The sequence below is a fragment of the Poecilia reticulata genome, linkage group LG16 (assembly GCF_000633615.1).
Source record: "Poecilia reticulata strain Guanapo linkage group LG16, Guppy_female_1.0+MT, whole genome shotgun sequence".
Lineage (NCBI taxonomy): Eukaryota > Metazoa > Chordata > Actinopteri > Cyprinodontiformes > Poeciliidae > Poecilia > Poecilia reticulata.
This window is the reverse complement of record NC_024346.1, coordinates 2,165,109-2,183,402: the sequence shown is the minus strand read 5'-3', so window position 1 is coordinate 2,183,402 and position 18,294 is coordinate 2,165,109. Positions and strand designations below refer to the sequence as shown.

The 18,294-nt window shown below is 38.6% G+C and overlaps 1 protein-coding gene across 1 annotated transcript; it reads right to left on the bottom strand.

Annotated features, from left to right (window-relative positions):
- Positions 1–14,289: 14,289 nt before the first annotated feature.
- Positions 14,290–16,772, bottom strand: afp4 (antifreeze protein type IV). Its single transcript, XM_008430749.2, has 4 exons — positions 16,697–16,772; positions 16,506–16,580; positions 16,200–16,350; positions 14,290–14,658 (listed from the first exon to the last, which is right to left on the bottom strand). Exons 2-4 carry the CDS (start codon positions 16,555–16,557, stop codon positions 14,403–14,405), a joined length of 459 nt encoding a protein of 152 aa, XP_008428971.1. The 5' UTR covers positions 16,558–16,580; positions 16,697–16,772; the 3' UTR covers positions 14,290–14,402.
- Between the last annotated feature and the right edge of the window lie 1,522 nt (positions 16,773–18,294).

Genomic DNA, 18,294 nt, shown 5'->3' with positions numbered 1-18,294 from the left:
TTAAGGAAAAACTTTGCAAAACACTTGCAGGAACTCTACATAAAAATAGACAAAGGTTTTAACCCTTCGATTCCTGAATTAATGTGCAATTGTACAAGAAAATATGTAACTTTTGCTATTTTGTGTACCTACACGCCCATTAACCAGGTGTAGTTCACATTCCGACCACTAGTTGGTATCAAACCCCTTCTAATGGCATCCTCAGTATGGGAGGCATTTGGATCAACCATCATTTTTAATATTTATACATTCTTGGCTGCATTCACAACAAAACAGGTCTGAAGCTAATTATCATCACTCGTCCATAAAGGCAGACGATGCAGAATCTGACGGTTCTGATCCAGAACCTGGATCAGAACCAGGGCTGGTTGATGGGTTCTCAGCTTCTTTCTAATACCCACTACACACCATGACTTACCTGGCTTTTCATTTCATTGATGTAGGATGATATAACGCTACGTTCCAGCAACACGACTGACATAAACAATTTAATTTCCACATAAGCAAAACTGCCACCGATTCATTTGGACATCCTGAATAAATTTGGGGATCAACTCCAGAGCTTCATCACACTGCATGTGCACCACAGAATCTATGACTAGGACATGGAAGCGATGACTCGATGATAACACCATGCAGTCTCATGCTTCGCCATCCATCCACTTCACTCCTGACATCAACCCGACGTCATGGCCAGGTTGATGTCAGCTCCCACAACCCCAGTGGGATTCATTCCACACGTGGTTGGCTGAGAGTTCATAATCAAGCAAACTGATTTCTACATTTTTCATGAGAAATTCCTGCATTTCCCACAATTCCACGAAGCTCGACTCAGCGCCTCGTCCGTACTCTGGGTATAAGACCGTTCCTCCCACCTACTTTTCGTCCTCTGAAAATCCTTACCTTCCGTTTTTAGATTTTCCAATCTCTTCCAAATTTGACTCCATTTTGTCCACAAAATGGCGCCGACTCTCTGCCCTTTCAGCTCGTGTTGCATCCCAAACGGTTCGATGTGATCACTGCGTGAAGTGAAGAGCCTTTACTTTCTGTTTAATTTGAATAATAATTATTTTATCACTTCTGGGACATTCATGGAGCATTTAATTCTCAGCCACAAGTGAACATTTGGTCCATTATGAATGTAAAAATGATTAAAATTTTGTGGCAAAACTTACACACCCTGTCCTGACTCAGCAGAACTCTGTGAATTGCTCACCTTTTATCTCCATTTGGATGAACTGTTCACTATCCAGTCCATCAGGCATCATTATTTATAGCACTTGCAATAACAATATGTCTTTTTTTAAAGTATATTTATTTAAATTCTTGTTGACTTTTTCCTTTTCTTGTAAGGTTTTATGATATCAGCTGTGCTTTGTCAGTTTTTCTATCCATCCATAATTGGATCATTATTATGTTTCTTACTTTAATAAGCAATGCTAGTAATTATAGCTGGACTAATTGTTTTGTTTTCAATCTGAGATACTTTTAAAAATACAGTTTTTGTATTATACTGTGCTCTTTGAAAAAATCACTGTAATCATTACACATTTTAAAGATAATGATCGTTTTTCTAATATTTTTAAATTTCATGGACTGTTCCACACATGCAGCACTCCATGTTAAGATTATTTTTTAATTGAAATGTGTTAAGTAGAGATAGAAGACGAATGCTTCAAATTCACTGGGCTTTTATTTTTTTATCTGGGGTTCACTAAAAGCTTTGAGGAAGGAGTAGGTGTTGAGGAGAGAAACAGAAAAAAATCTGAAATAACAGAAGTGGTGCTAGTGGAAAAAGGTAAAATGAAAGGACCAGAGTCGGAGCGTCCACAGCAGAGCACAGCCGATGATTTGTGACTCTCTCCAGCGTGCTAGCGTTACAGGAATGGCCCTCCAGGGCAGCATGAAAAGCCTCTTGATTGTTCGGAGTGGTAACTGGAGCTCACAGCTCCTTGCCATGATAGATTTATTTACATTTCAGCGCCTGGACCCCTCTCGGAAAAAAATACGACGCAGGGAGGCCGGGGCATCAATATTTTGTAGTAGCGATGATGTTCCACCCCTGATCTATTGTTTCATGACGATGACTTAATGCTGCTGGTGATGATGCACTATTAAGTGTTTGGCTGCAGGGCTGCACATCAGCCGGCCTTTATATCCAGACTGGAGCCTGCCATGATATTTCCTGAAATGGTTGAACAAATGTCACAGGGAGGCTGGGAGTCTTTTTTCTCTCTAATTAACCTTAACTAACACTTAATCAATGACTATTTAATGAACATGATTGCATTATGGTGTGTGACTGAGTGCGTCAGACTTCTCGGTTGTTACACCACTATGATTACTTTTGAGCCGTTCCAAAAAGCCAGGTCATCACTTCATTTCATAAAAGGTCCGAGACATTTGTACAGATCCCCTGCTGAGCCAAATATTAGGCCAAATGTTCAATCTAAAATGGTAAATGGTCCTCAAGGATTTAATTTGTGCCGCTGTGTAATTATTACAAATCAGCCAATGAATGCCACATTCTCTTTGAGCTTTTAGAGTGCGCTTCTGACTGCAGTAGGGCTTTTTCTACTCTGCCTCCCCTTAAGAGAACCCACAGAAACGCTCATGCGGGAAGAGATCAATTTTAAAAACCTTACATTTTCCAAACAGTCGTGGAAAACTCCGTAAGCCTGGCTGAACCTTTAAAATCGGTGACATTCCTCCCAGGATGGTGTCCAGCCTCAGGAATTGACTGAACGTCGGTCTGCAGGTGGAAAATCAAGAGTTTAGGAACTGTTTCTCTAAAGCATTACAGCTTTTTACGGTGCTTAAACTATATTCACTGATGCATTTCGACCAAATATTCAATAGCTTTTGTCAAACAAAGGTAGCGAATACGAGTGGGAGAAGAAAGAAACGTTGCACTTATGCATTTATATTTTTGTTTTCTAAAAACTGTAAACTGCACCACTATCACATTTGCTCCAGTGATGCATATATGGGCTTTAAGCAAACAATAACATATGTAATAACTTATAATTTGCCCCTTTGCCTGTGGCTTACAGCTGCCTTGTAATGAAAGCGGAGCAATAAAATTACAGAGAAGCGCTCTAATAGAAACCCTGGCAGAGAAAAAAAAGCTCAGGTCAGATTAAAACGCCGCAGTTCCATCATTTTAATAACAATATTCCATCCCAGCATTATCTGCTGCCCTTTTAACGAGGAAACCCTTGCATATTTGAAATCCAAAACATACTTTCCTTGGTAAATCGAGTCAGTGCAAAAAAAAAGAAAGAAAAAAAAGAGATGTGGTAAATTTAAAGGAGACTCTTGTTGTAGCTGACAGTATTTCCATCGATATAAACAGAAGAACCATCACAAGTCACAATTACAACCAATGAAAAGCAAAGATAATTAGTGTTGCTACGGTGCGCCTAACAATGGGGCGACGAAAAGAAGAAAGCAGAGACCTACAAAAATAAAACCTCTGCGATGTGTGAGGGAGAAACAAGACGCCTACTGAGATTTTAAATTTACTCAGAGGAAAATATGAAATCAAACCGCATGAAATAAAAAACAAGCAAACAAAATGTTGTAGTGAGACGTCCTGGAAAAGCTTGACGGCACCAGATCATCTCAGGAAGTTTCTTTGTTTTTTATTTGGCTGGACATTAAATATTTGTCATATTTAGTCATCATCTGCTGCCGACAAATTTCTTTCTACCCAAAATACAAATCAAATAAAATTTGTACATTTACTCATTTTTGATTTCATAAAATGCTTTTCATTTTATTGGCTGGTGTTTGATTAAAGTCTCTACATTTACATAAAATCAGTGGCTGAAATGGAAACCCTCGTTAGCTTTTACACAACCCCAAAACTTACTGTAAAGAATTTTAGACATTTTAGAAGAATGAGCAAAAGAAATGACCTCCCCATTACTGGAGAACAAATGTTGAAATATGATTTCATTTAACGTTCATCTTGTGTTTGTAAATCACCAACAGGATTATAAATGCCTATTTTTACAGTTCAAACACCAAATATCTCCTAATATGCATTCATTTACAGTTAGCTCTGCAGAAGGTAACATCCATGGTCTTCCTTAGTTGCGCTCTTAGGTGTGCAGCCAATCCAGGAAAATGAAAGACACGCTCTGATTGGCTGCTTTGCAATTAACCAATAGTGTGTCAAGTAGCATAACTACCAGGTTGCATTTTCTTTTGAAAAATTGAGAAAATGGCTACGAATGAAAGAGGTATGGATAAGAATGCAACACTTACATGAATAAGCAACGACGTTGTTAATTAAACAAATGCACACAAAAATTCACATACATTGTTTTGTGTGACATGGCAGGAGGTATCAACAAGCCTGAATTTAGCACTTTAGCTTTCCGCTAAATATCATGTTAGCAAAGCATTTTAGCATCAGTGTAATTAGCATTTATGATTAGTGCTTTAGGCACAGCTAACGTTAGCGATGCACAAAACTTAATATTAAATAACAGCTCATTAGGCTTAAGATGGGAAGAATATGTGATAAAACCAATTCACACATAATAATGATAATTATTCAATGAAGTGCTTTTAAATCATACTCTAATAATGTTAACATTTTCATAAAAAATAATAAAAGCTGTCAGTGTAAGTGTCTCCAATATTAACGGTAAAAAGTATGATTATGTACTTCCTGTAGGATGATTATTCTCGCCTCAGTGACCATCATCGACTGTTTTTTGGACTGTAATGTTTCCATGAGGCGAACAAACAGAAAGGGCCAACAGAAGGAGCAACATCCCTGAGCAGCCGGCAAACATCCACAGGCAGACGACTCTCAGTCTTAAGTGGAAGAGCAGCAGCCTCTCTCCCACTTAGGATAGTGGGCTATTTAGCCTGACAGCCATTAAATATGAATTAAAAACCACACAGGCCTCTTTGCCTTCGAAAATGTCATTACATATCTTTATGGAGGCCGGTTGTTGAATAAGCAGTTTGCAGTGCTCCCCTGGGGGGAAAGCTGGGGATGGGAGTGCAGAGAAGTGAAGTAGATGGAGGAAGAATAGGAAGAGATAGCAGGATGGGACGCGAGGGACAGACGGGTGGAGGACCGAGGGGGAGATAAGAAGAAACGAAGCAGGGATGGCAGAATAAAAAACCCGGATGGCAACAGGGAGGATGAAGAGGAGGACTAACGAACAAGCAGGTCTCCTTTAACGGATGAGGCCTAATAGCAGCTAAAATGGAATCTACATTACTGGTCCTAACTGAGTGCAGTACTTCAGGGGCCGGGCCCCGAAAGGAGCAAATAATAGCGCTGGCTTGAAGTGGTGCTTCAGTTTCTCTCCAGTAGATGAGGGAGATGTGTAGGGGGATATGAGATTGATGGGGGCGGGTGGAAGGGAGTACTTCAGAGATGCTAGCCTTCTTAGTATTTTCAGGGTTGTTAAAAATAATCAGAAAAAGGAAAAAAGGTCAGCGTGTGCTGGGCCACTCATTTTATCGCTCAGTGTTTATGGTGTGACCCCGGACGCTCAAATTGCCCCGCTGTAATTACCCAAGCTGCACCTCCAAATTGTGACGCTATTGTTGAAGAAATAAAGACATTACCATTGGTCTGTTTGTTCTTGAGTACATCATTTGTTGCATTAATAAAGCTAATTTCCCTGAAATGTATCTCATATAGTCGCGCACAATATACATTTAATGATGTTATTTTCACCCACGCGCTCCGTGTTTGACCCGCAGACAAACTCTTCAGGAGGTAACCGCATGGGAGGGAGGGAAAAAAATGACCATAATGCATTCTTTTTATGCTAAATGATCACATTCAGTCAGTCAAACACCTCCTGCCATAGTGTGGCTTTAACAAAAGAACAGTAGAAAAGTGTTGTACAGCAGCAATTCCTTCTCCCCAGAAGAGCTTTTTTTTTTTTCCCCTCAATGCTGCACTGCAATTTGACTTCGGTTTGCTGCTGGGCTCATTGTTTCTGTAGGAGACTGAAGAAAATCACACATTTCTGCTCCGGGCTCTGCAACAAAGAAAATACAAAACCATGTTTAGTTACTGGGAAATGCACACATTTCTCACTCCGTTTCATTTTAATCAATATTGGAATATCTACCAAAATCTTTTTTTTTTTTAATTACAGCAACGACCAATAAAACGATCCAAGAGACTGCAAAAAGAAAACATGTTCATTTTGATGTTCTATTTTAAATGAACAGAGGGAAATTACTGTAAATGTCTGAATTTAAAGCAGCAGGTCTGCTTAATAAGCAGAAAGCTTTACATTGTCATTTTAAAAACACACCTTTTATATTATTACAGAAAGAAAATACAGATTTTGCATGTATGCAAAACATGAAAAATAGTTTTATTGAAAGAAAGCTATTATTCTGAGCATTGTAAACATTTTTAGTCATTATGTTATTGCTAACTGTTGAAATATTAATGAAACAATAAAGAAAATAAACACAGTTTTGTGGGAGAATAATCTGTTTGGAGACTTTATCTTTATTTTACGAGTCAGGAAACACTCCATCCCAGCCACAGCCTTCCTGTCCATGAGTGGAAAATGTGTGCTTGGGACATTCAGTATTTCTCAGATTAAAAAATAAATTATTCGTGTGTGTTTGTAGGCATCACTTCTTCTGTGCATGTTTTCACGTTGAACCACATCTAAGCATACAGAGGCTCTCAAAAGTGTTCAGAAAGGTTATTATGATGCAAGAACACAATAAATTACTTCCTTTTTTGTTTGGTAGAGCTCAAATGAAACAAACTAATGTGTTCAGAGGCAAAATGTAAAAATAAAAAACTGCAGCCTTGTGGCAGGGGTGTGTTTGCTCTCAGAAAAATGTTTTATGCACATTTTGTTTCATTTTCAGCATTCAGTCTTTCTCCATGTCGACTTGGCCAGACTGATCCACTCTAGCTTAAAAAACATTGTGAGAATACAGGCTTCCTCAGGTCATCCGCAGAGTTTCTGTCAAATTATGCACCGAGTCTTTAGTTTTTCCTCTTATAGCGTCATTTATTTGTTTATTAGGATGTTTTCTTTAACTCTCTTTATCTGACTGATATTTGAAACTGCTCAAATTTTTTCTCACTGTGACAGAAACCCCAGATCCATCTGAAGTAAGGCCATGATGCTGCCACCACTGTGCTTCATTGAGGGAGGAGTTTTAGTTTGGTTTCTTCAGAACATGAAACATTCAGTTTTTGTAATATCACCATTTCTCCTCATTCATTTCAAATTATTGCTGATTTGCTTCAGCAAAGTTAAGTCTGGTATCAGTAGTGTGAGGATTTTTTTTAGTTCAAATACTTTAGTACACTTGAAATAAGACAAAACTAACTTAGCAACTTTTCTGCAAGATAAATAAGCTTGCTTAAAGTCAACAATTCTTGAATATAGATTAAAAAGTATTTCCACTGGCAGATTTTTTTTCACATAAATCAGGAAAAATGTCTTGTTATAAGTGAAAAATGTCTTGACCCAAAATGCAGACAGGAGCTGCGGCATGGATTATAGTGATGAAACTGAAAACACAAACTAAAACACAGGGACCAGAAGCAAAACAGGACGAAGAATCCAGAGAAAACTGACAGCAGGAGCAGACAGGAAGCAGAATGAGTTGAATCTGGAGAGGCTGATGGCTGAGCAGAGACAGGCTGCAGGTGTGAGGGGAGAGAGAGAGAAAGTGGCACAGGGGACGAGGGACGGATGGAGAGTCCAACACCAAGGCATAACTAAAGATACGAAACTACAGTATCTAAGAACAACACAAGAAATAAACAAACTGTAAACACTAAGACTGATCCAAAGTAAAACAGAAACACGACTGCCTGATTGAATCAAAGAAAGAAACTAACCAGAAATGAACAAAACCAAAAACCAATTCAAACAACACGAGATCTGGACAAATAAAAATTTACTTATTTATTCAAACGAAATATATATTCAAGAATTACTGGCTAAAAATAACTTTATATATTTTGCTCTAAAGTTTCTTTTAAATTATTTTTTCTTATTAAAAAGGTGATCCATGGACACCAGGTGTTAAGAATATCATTATAAATCATCAGTAGCTCCAAGTGAAACACATTATATAGATTAAAAACAGAATGATGTTTTAAAATGATGTTTCGGTTAATTATGATGATTTTCTGCTTACAGCTAACAAAAACACATTTACAGTTAGAATATCACTTCAGACCAAAAAAATAAAACATTTTAAAGACAGAAATGTGATCCTAATAAAAAGTCTGCTTAATATTTCATTTTTAAAAAGTTTAGTCTGACCAGCTGGGATTGCATATTGAGATTTACTGAGACATACCTGTATTTTTCTTGTTATATTAGAAACTATCTGCTTCTTTCTGTCATTTTCTACCAGTTTCAACATCCCATGGAAGAAAATAACTCGATGTTGACCTAAACTTTTTCAGGAATTTGCTCTCTAAATACATCTATTTTCTCAAAACAGATCCAATTAAACAGCTTGTGAGCTTCCTAAAATAAACTTTTAACAACCCTTTCCATGACTATTAGTATTGTCTATCTGATTCCTTTAACATGATTACACTCTTTGTCCTAAATTCCGAGTGAGTCCTAAAGAAATAGTCGCGGGGGGAAAAGAGCAGTGCCGCCATTATGCAGGCGTAAAGCTAATTAACTCCCCAGCTGCAGCACATTAAGCAGCATGAAAAGTCACCTGCAAATGTCACTTCAATCAGTTAAAACTCTGTTGTGGTGCTGTATGTGACCTCATACTGTCCCATTCATCCGCCTGAAACAACAGCAACTCTGTTAAGCTCAGTTTGTTCCTCTTTCCTGCAGCACGTCTGTTAGCCGCAGAGAAGAAAATGAGCCTTCCCAGCATTTTCATCAGAAATCCAACATTTATTTTTCTTAGAAGGAAAAGCATTAAATAGCTGATAACATAAATGAATAAAAAAATTGTTTTTCTTCACATGGTTGCAGAAGTTAGAAATTAAAAGAACAACTGCAGTACAGCTAGCTGCTGCAGGCAGTTAGAAAAGTGGTGATGAAAACTTCCCTGATTGATTCAGTTGAGACAAGTGTAGCTAAAGTTTGTTTGGTGTTTTGTGATTGGCCGAAGTGATTGATGAAGAGAGTGTTACGTTTTACACATACAGACTAAACTCTTCAAAAATGGAAAATGTTATGCACAACACACAATATTGTCTATTTAATCTTAGTTTAATGGTAAAAAAGGACCCCAAACATTCAGTGACTTTTACTCAAAAGTAAATTATTACATTTACTTTTTTTTTACAGAAAGCATTTTTTGAAGATTTAATGAATGAATATTTTTTTCCAGGCCATAAAAATAAAAATGTATTCATAGGATAAAAGTCAGGAAATTGTATAATTTTATTTCAATTAGGCAGGTATGTAAAACAATAAAATTATTACTTTGTTTTAATAAAATATAACATCCAATTTACTGTTGAGCTGAACAACAAAAAGATGATGAAACTATTTGAAAAAGTTTGTATTTGTCATTGAAACAATAATAATCATGTCAAAGTTTTTGCAGTTCAGAACAATAAAAATATTAATGAAATATTAACTTTTTATATCACTTCATTAACTTTGTAACTCTCAGGATGATTGTGTTTGTTTGGTTATTTTTTAAACTCCTCTCTCCTTTTCACAAGACTAAAATTACACTTAACTTCCTTCTTGCCTGGTTTTTATTATTTGATTTTCAGTGAAAGTTTCAGTCTTTCAGGCCAGATTCTTATTTAGTTTTTGTCTAGTTTTTATGGGGGAAAAAAAAATAGATTGATCACAAAAACAATGACACATTTCTTGTCCAAAAGAATCAAGGCCAGAATGATTCAGACTAATGTGATGTCAACCCAGTCAAACAGCTGAAATATATCCAGATATTTTCAAAAATATCTGCATATTATTGGATCCAGCCAGGTGAATTTATTGCCCTGTGAGATATTTGTAAATTTGGATTTGCAATATTGTATTAATATTGCAATTAACCCACATTTTACAAACTTTTCTGCCATTTTTCTTGTCTTCATGACTCCACCCCTCCAAGCCACCAGCTTCAGCATTTCAGCCACCTGAATCTGGGTCAGGTTGCATGCAGAGTGGTAATGCATTTCATTTAAACTATAACAGAATGCCAAATGTTGCACCTAAGTAATCATTCGCAATTGCAAAATTGCCCACATTGATATTGCTACATCAAGTGTGATTTGATGTATTTGTGCTGCTCTACAGATCAGTAAATATTGACCAATTCTTCAATATCATATTTGTTGTTTTTTGATTGGCTTGTGCAGTTTTTTGAACGTACGGAGGACAGAGATGACGCTGCAGAGAGACAGAGATCAGTGAGAATGTTCCTCCATCTTTAGTCACCGTCGGGTTGACTAAGGGAAAGCTGAATAATCTCCTTAACTTTTGATTTAAACAGATTTAATGAAGATATGCATGCAGATGGAAGAGAAGCTGCTGTTTTCCTTGGAGCCTGCTCTTCATGTCCAGAACAGGCAGCAGGTACGTTTCTGCAGGCGGGGTGCACAGCTTCACTTGCTCCTTTTCCCCTGCATTGCTCTGTTTTGTGAGTTTGTGTATGGATGTATGTATGTGTGTGTGCTTTCTCTCCTGTCAGTCCACTTAAGGGCCTTTGGTTTCAGAGGAGGCCATTGTATTTCCTCCATCGCCTAGCAACCATCACCAAGGCCAGCGGTCCATTGTTGCGGAGGCTGAGCACCTGAATTGCCTGCTGCCTGTTTCTACTTTTCAAAATTGTACTGTAATTTCACAAAGTGGTGTTTCAGCATTAGAGGGAAGCAGCCGTGCTCCAAATTGGAGGGCTATGAAAATTGGGGTAAGCTTCGTTTTTGGTGGTTTCGCCTCAAAAAAAAAAAAAAGAAAGAAAAAGAAACAGCCGCAAAAACAACAGAGAGACAATCAAATTATACGTGGAAGAGGAAAAACGAACACTTATTGATTTGGCATTGGCAGCTAACGCTATATTGTGTTCTTATGAGTCTGTGAGATGAGGAGACAGCAAAACAAGAGAGTTATAAACGGAAATATTGAAATTATCCACAGGTTTGCTGATTGGTAGCTTGTTGAAATGTATTTTATGGCGATATAAGTCTAGAAAGGCAGGAAGACAAAAAGCTTAAGAAAAGCAAGGAGAGAGACAGAGAAGTGGAAAAATGGGGAAAGATATGAACAACATGTAGTGGGCGGGATTTTGGTGCTGGAAAAGGTTTATGGGCCAGATTTTTCTCTGTGACGTCACGTTTACACAGTTTCCTTGAATAGCACCTGTGTGCATGGGGGCTGTCTGTCTGTCAGTCCTGAGTAAAAACATAACCCGTGCCAGCAAAAACACATCTATCAGTTGTTCTCCGCCGACCAGCCGAGACAGAACGTGCTTTTCCTCCGCAGAGGCCATCAGTGGCTGTCAGGTCTGCAGATCTCAGACCCTCAACTCTGAGTCATTTTGTCATCTTCCCTGAGAGAAAGCGTACATTTTTGAAAACATTTTCTTTTTAGATTCAGTTTTTTTCTTCTTCTTTTTTTTTTTTTTTGCAAAGAAAATTGTTCTTTTTGTGCAGCGGCCATCGACCCCCTGCGTGGATGACCCCAGGTGTTCAATTCAGAAGCGGTAAGTGGAAACAATTTCCCCATCAGTGAAACCTCTGCTTCCTGCATCGCTCTGTGCTGCTTCATATATTCCTCTATAGGTTTTTGAATTCTAATGGACATTTTATTCACTTCAACTCGTGTTTGTTTCATCATCTGTCAATGTCGCACACTTTTTCTCACATGAATATTAGGTTTTAACATAAAAAGGCTACAGAATCATCTGACAAATCTGGTTTACCTCTTCATCTCAATTCTAGCTGCACCTAGAACAGAAATGACGATTAAAACCTACATAATAACACTAATCTCCCATCATGCATGCTGGAAAAAGTTACATACTTTGAATTTATGCAGAAGTGCATGTAAAAAAACAAAATCTGTGCAGTTCAGGAGCAGAGTCCAGTGAGTTGGCAGTTTTAAATCATGCTTTCTACAGTAAGTGGAGATGCACCAATCAGACTTTTCCTGGTTGCTGCCAATTTCTGGTTTTCTCTAAGGTCTCTACAACTGATTCATATTTTGGCCGATTCCATGATCTTTTTTATTTCTTTTTGCATGAGAAAAAAGTGTTTCATGTTCCCTAAAAAAAGATAATCTAACAAAAATGAAAAACTTACAAAATTGGACCAATTTCTCCATCAAAGCATGCATCCTGAAGCCTTTATCTGATTTTTATTAGACTCAAAAAGTTGGTTGTTCTTAGTTTTGATGGATTTAATAAATAGGGAAACGATGCGACATTTGTAGCATCCCTTCATCAGCTCACCAATCAGAGCCGATAAAGGGATAATCGGCCAGTTCCGATCACTGGCTGACTGATTGGTGCGTCTCTGCTAAACATTTATTTTGCAGAAAACAGAAGCAAAAAGACTTGAAGGTCACAAAAACTAAGGTTAGACAGCAAACTAAATGCCTGGATCGATTCCAAAGATTCAAATTTATGACAGGATTTAATTGGTTAAAACACTCGAGATTACAGGCTGAGCTTCTGCATAAGCTGCATATATCACAACCTGCTGTACAGCATGTATTCATCAGTGCTGCATGTTCCCATCGGTGTAACATGTCTCCAATGAAAGCATTAACAAAATGGCAAAATGCCAATGAGGAACAATCGCCTGTGCGTCTGCGCTCAGAGGCTGGATTCAGACGTCTGCTGCAATAAATATCCGATAATCGTCGTTATCATTAAACCGAACCATTTCCATCAGATATGTTAAATTAATGCAGCCACTTTTAGAGAGTTAACTGGGAATCTTAAAGGAGGGGATGCAAAATTCTTCTGGTTGAATGGATCATTTTTTAGCCTTGTACGGCTCTTAATGACTAATCTGTGCGATGTTTCTATTCATTTGTGTTTTTCAAATGAACGGCTACCTCTGATCAGCCTAAGCAGAAGAAAAACAGAATATTTGACATGTAATTCCTGAAATATGGACTAATTCATAAAAATTTGCAGATTTTCCTCAGTGGATATAAAATTTGTTAGAAAAATGGAAAAATTGACCTTTAAAATTTGCATAAATGTTTGTTCAGGTGAAGATCTTAGGTGCCGGGTTGATTCCTGCACCGTTTACTCCTGCTGTGTAAAAGGTGGACATCTGAGCTCGGCGCTCGTCAGACGCTGTTTTCTCTCTCTGTTCCAGCTCTCATGGTCACCACCAAACTTGGGATGAGAGCAGCAGATAACCCCGACGCTGACCCATGCTGTCCTTCCTGTCCTCACACACCGGGTCTCTCTGAACCGAGTGTCTGAATCAGAGAAACTGAAGGTCGAGCAGAATTCTGGGGTAAGAGGTGAATGCTGTGAAACTGCTGCTTTGAAGAATGAAAGCTGTTGAGTGAAAGGCTGTCATGTCTGAGCAGAATGTTTCTGAAGTCGGCTGGTTTAATCTCTGCGAGGACAAGGAGAAGGCTGATCAGGACTGCCAGTTCTGCTGCGGCGCTGCAGCCTGCGGCCTTCAGCCGCCACCAAGGTTCCCTCAACATCCGCCCTGTCTTAACACCTATGTTCGCTCCAGGAATGACGTTTAAATTCCTGAAAATTCCAGTAAAATGGGCAGAAATAAAATCTGAAGTCGTGCATGAGGGGTCCAGTTGGTCCGGAGTGGAGTGGAAGACTAGTGATTTTGTTGTTTTGCTTTTAGACAGACAACAAGTCATTGTCTCCCTCCCTGCTTCGAGACACAAGCACACTAAAACAATCCTACCATGAAAAGTCCCTGCCGTGAATTTATACACTTTATAAAACTGGACATGTAATCAGTCACATGGAGGATTTTCTGCAGAAAACTGAACTGTCTTGCTATATAATAATCTGGGTTAAATGTTCAAACACTAAAAATGATTATTTTATGTTCTTTGAATGTGTTAAAGTCTTCACACAGTTGTTTACCATGTTTTGAGAAAACAGATTTGTGTTTTTAAGTTTTCTGATTGGCTGAAGCTGCATGAATTACTGCAGGACTCAGATGAGTTTGATAATCCTTCTGCACTTTGAACCATGAATGAAGGAAACCTGCAGCTTAGAGGAGACGCATCTTATTGCACTGATCTGATCAGATTCACTTTATTTCATCTTTATCATCTAATATTTTTAGTTTCTTAGACATGAACGTGAACAAAAAGCAGGAAAAACTGATGACTTTCAGAGAACTTTAATGATGCAGTTTCTCACTGAAACAGAAAAGTCTTTAGTGTTCAGAGCGGATTCTGTGCTCCAGTCCATTCGGGGTGTTCGTCCAGTCGTAGCGTTCACTGGGGTGGCAGCAGGGCCTTGGACTGCTCCATCACCTGCTGGAGGAACTTCTCCATCATGTCGGTCAGGGGCTTCACCTGGTTCTGGAGGTTGTCGGTCAAGACCTGAGTGTTGAAATCGTCCGTCAGGGGCCGGATGCGCTCCTCGATGTTGGAGATAAGGGGCTTGACCTGCTCCTGCAGCTTGGCCGCCTCGGACTGGACCTGCTCCACCAGAGGCTGGATCTTCGCCCGACTGTCCTCCATGTACGTCCTGTGGTGAACAGAACCAGAGGTCAAACGTAAAAACATGGAGAAAAAATTAGAAATATGATTCATATTGCAGCGTCTTACAAATACTCAAGACTCACACATTAAAATAAAGTCAAATTTGTGAAGTGGGAACTGCCTCTTGGATTCTGAAATTATTCAATTATTTTTTTCTTAAAGTATTTACATTTTGTTTTGTTACGACCTAAAACAATATTGTATTTTCTTGAGATGTTGTGTGGAAAAAAAAAACAATAAAATGTAGTGCACAGTTGTAAGGCTAACTGGGAAAGATTTTTTTTAATAATAAAAATCTGAAAAGTGCGGTGTGCATGTGTTTTCATCCCTCTTTACAACAGCAAATGAAATCCAGGGCAACACGGATTTATTAACTAAGTCATCTTAGTTAATAAAAAACATCTTCTCTGTTTCATGTAATCTGCATTATCCAGATTTTCTATCAAGTCCATTAATCTGAGGAACTGCCAAGTGGCCTGAACCTCTGGAGGAGGTGCAGAGATCCCCAACTCAGGTGGGAAAACCTGCAGCCATTAAATCCTGCACTCCTCAAATCTGATCTTTAGGAAAACAAAACGTTCAGCCAGCAGAAAACATGAGGGTGAAGGTGTTTCCTCAACACATCATATCTATTCTGAGACACTATGGTGGAAGCATCATGCTGTGGGAAGTTGATTGTAATATTGATTCAGCTAAGTAAAGGATAGGTCAATGGTTTCAATCAAGGTATTCATGACCTGGATCTAAATTTAACAGAAAATCTGTGATGAGGCTTGAAAAACTCATTTTCACAAATTCTCCCCATCAGATCCGATTGAGTTTGAGCCGTTATTTAAAAGAGGACAAATATTTTAAAATAAAGTTTCTAGATGTGGAAAGGTGGTAGAGACTGTAGGATTGGTGAATCTTGTTCATCCTGCTTTTCCGGTTTTCTTGGAGCTCACAGGTGGTCACCCTAATGTCTGCTAAAAAGTCAATAAAATGTGACTTTTTCATGTGACACAAATTTGTGATTTAGCAGTAGATCATTAAATAGGTCCCCTATTTTGAGAAAGGAGGAACAAATGCTTGTGCATTAGCATTTCGTGCTGTAATTTCTAGAAATGAAGAACATTTGCACTTTGCATTCCACCTGATGTGTGATTTCTCTCTCTGCAGAAATCTTTTCTGACACATTTGAGGACTGTACTGCAGGTGATTATTAGAAATCTGGTTGTGTTACCAAAGGGCAATCAGCTTAGGGTTTTTACTGTGTTTAATACTGCAGAGGCATACCGCAAAGGAACTGCAGAGAAAGGTGGTTCTCTAAATGATTAACTCTGAAGACAAAGCATGTAAATCATGTTGATTTTTCTCTTCCACTTCACAATCATGCACTACTTTATGCTGGTCTCATGAGATCTCGTTTTATATTATCAGGTGAAACTCTTCCAAAAGTTTGAATATTTTTTGCGAGGCGCTTTCATCAGATGACTTAACAACAGAAACATTCCTGTTGTGTCCAAACTAAAGCTGAAGTTATCTCACTGGGCAGTGTTGGTCATCTCTAGAGCCTTCATCTTCTCCACCATGTCCTGGGTTGCCGTGGTGACGCTGGCGGACACGTCCCTGAGGAGCTGGGTGATCCTGTCCACCTCAGCCTGGACCTCACGCTTCACCAGCGACCTGGCCTCAGAGCCTGGGATTGAAGCAGTTTTCAGGAGACAGGTTACCTTTCAGCTGGAATTAGTTTTCACACTTTTATTTTATTTTATTTTTTAGGGATTTTAATGTAGCAGCATGTGGTTTACACGTAAATATAGTGATAATATTTCTGTAAATATGCCTCCTCACCGTGAGCAACAGCCAGCGCAACAAGAATAGTGGCGACCAGGGAGAACTTCATGGCTGCAGAGGAGAAGCACAAACCTAAAAACAGAGAAAAGATCAGCTCTTTAAGCAGCTCAGGGCATTTTCTGCGGCTGCGCATGTTAAGCTCTCTGATCTATGACTATACAACCAAACGCCTTGAAAAGGAGACTCACCTTCACTCCTGGGGTTCTTGGACTTGATGGTGCCCTATGGCCAAATGTCAGAGGCTTTTATAGCAGTGCAGGATGAGTTAATCACCATTACTCAGACTTTAATCACCTCCGGTGAGAAGATGTGGCATTAAAAGGTCAGATCTAGCACTGTGCTGGCTGAACCTTGATGTTTGACACCGTCCGTGACAAGAGGGGTGCAAAGTCCTCCCTCTGTGATACGAGCTGGAAACACAAGCTCCAGCTTGAGGAAGTCAGGTACACGCAGGATGTTTGACGGGATTGTTTCACTTTTAGGATGCATTTTGGCTTTAGCTTCAAGACATTACAACTGATTTAGCTGAAGTTTCTGGATCTATATCAAGGTTTCAACAGCAAAGCAGCACTTTTTTTTTTTTAAACGCAGAAAAAACAAATCTGCTAATTACAAATTCATTCATTAATTTGTTGGGGTTTTTTTCCATTTCAATTGTTCTTAGACAACTTCAAGAAACTTAAAAGCAACAATTGGGAGAACATGTTTGAATTTATCAGGGATTTTCTCAGAGTTTATGCATATAAACTCTCGAATGTAAAGATAATTAGCAGGTTGCATCACTTGTAGCTGTCAACAAGCTTCTGGCTGATTTTTTGACCCCTCCAGAGTTCTTTTAAATTGATTAGTTTCAGCTTTCGAACAAATATCTACCAGGATGAAGTCAGCCATTCCTGAAGCTTAATGTTTGCGTGGGGTGAAGTCCAAGTATCTACTTTCTGCAAGGCAGCAGTTCTAGTGATTTAGCTCCACTGCGTTATGCTGCCACCTCCGTGCTTTACCTGGCAATTGGTACAGTGACCTTGACTAATCTAAACATACTTCATGTCATGGCAAATTTTAGCAAAATCTTAAAGGTGTAGATTTTGAAGTACAGACATACTTTTTGCTCAGGAATCTGTCAGTTCATGGAAATGTTAAACCAGTTTGAATTCCTCACCTATTTCTTGTTGTTGTTGTTTGTTTTGGTTGGTTCTGAACATCCAAACTTTCTCATGCAGGGATAGTTTGGGTCCTGACCTCTGAAGCAGTGGAGACAAATTCAAAAAAATTAAGAAAAACTTTCACAACGTGTTCAGATCTCCTTCTTAGATCTCTGATAGGTTCTGTTGCCTGTCATGTTCTGAGGTTTGGTCAGCAGCAGTAAGATGAGAAAAAGAAGAAGATCCATGAAACATATGGATTTGTTGCAACATATGTTGTCACTGCAATGTTTTCCAGTAACACTGACATTCCATGAGTTTCTGATGTTATTCAACTCAATTTTATTCAGTTCAGTTCAGTTCTTTTCGAACAGATTCATTCAGTTGAAGGTGAGTTTTTCCTCTCCACTGTCACTGCATGCTTAGGAGGAATAAATACTGCAAGTTAATGACTCCAGGGAATCTGCTGGGTTTTCTTTGATATAAGACTTTTTAAATCAATTAATCATTAATAAACTGAACTGGATGATAACTGGGATCAGTTGGAACAGATCTCTGATTGGATTAATTAACTTTTATGTAAAGCGACGCATTGCAAACTGATTTTAAATTTAATTACCTTCGAAGATAATAGATGCTGATGG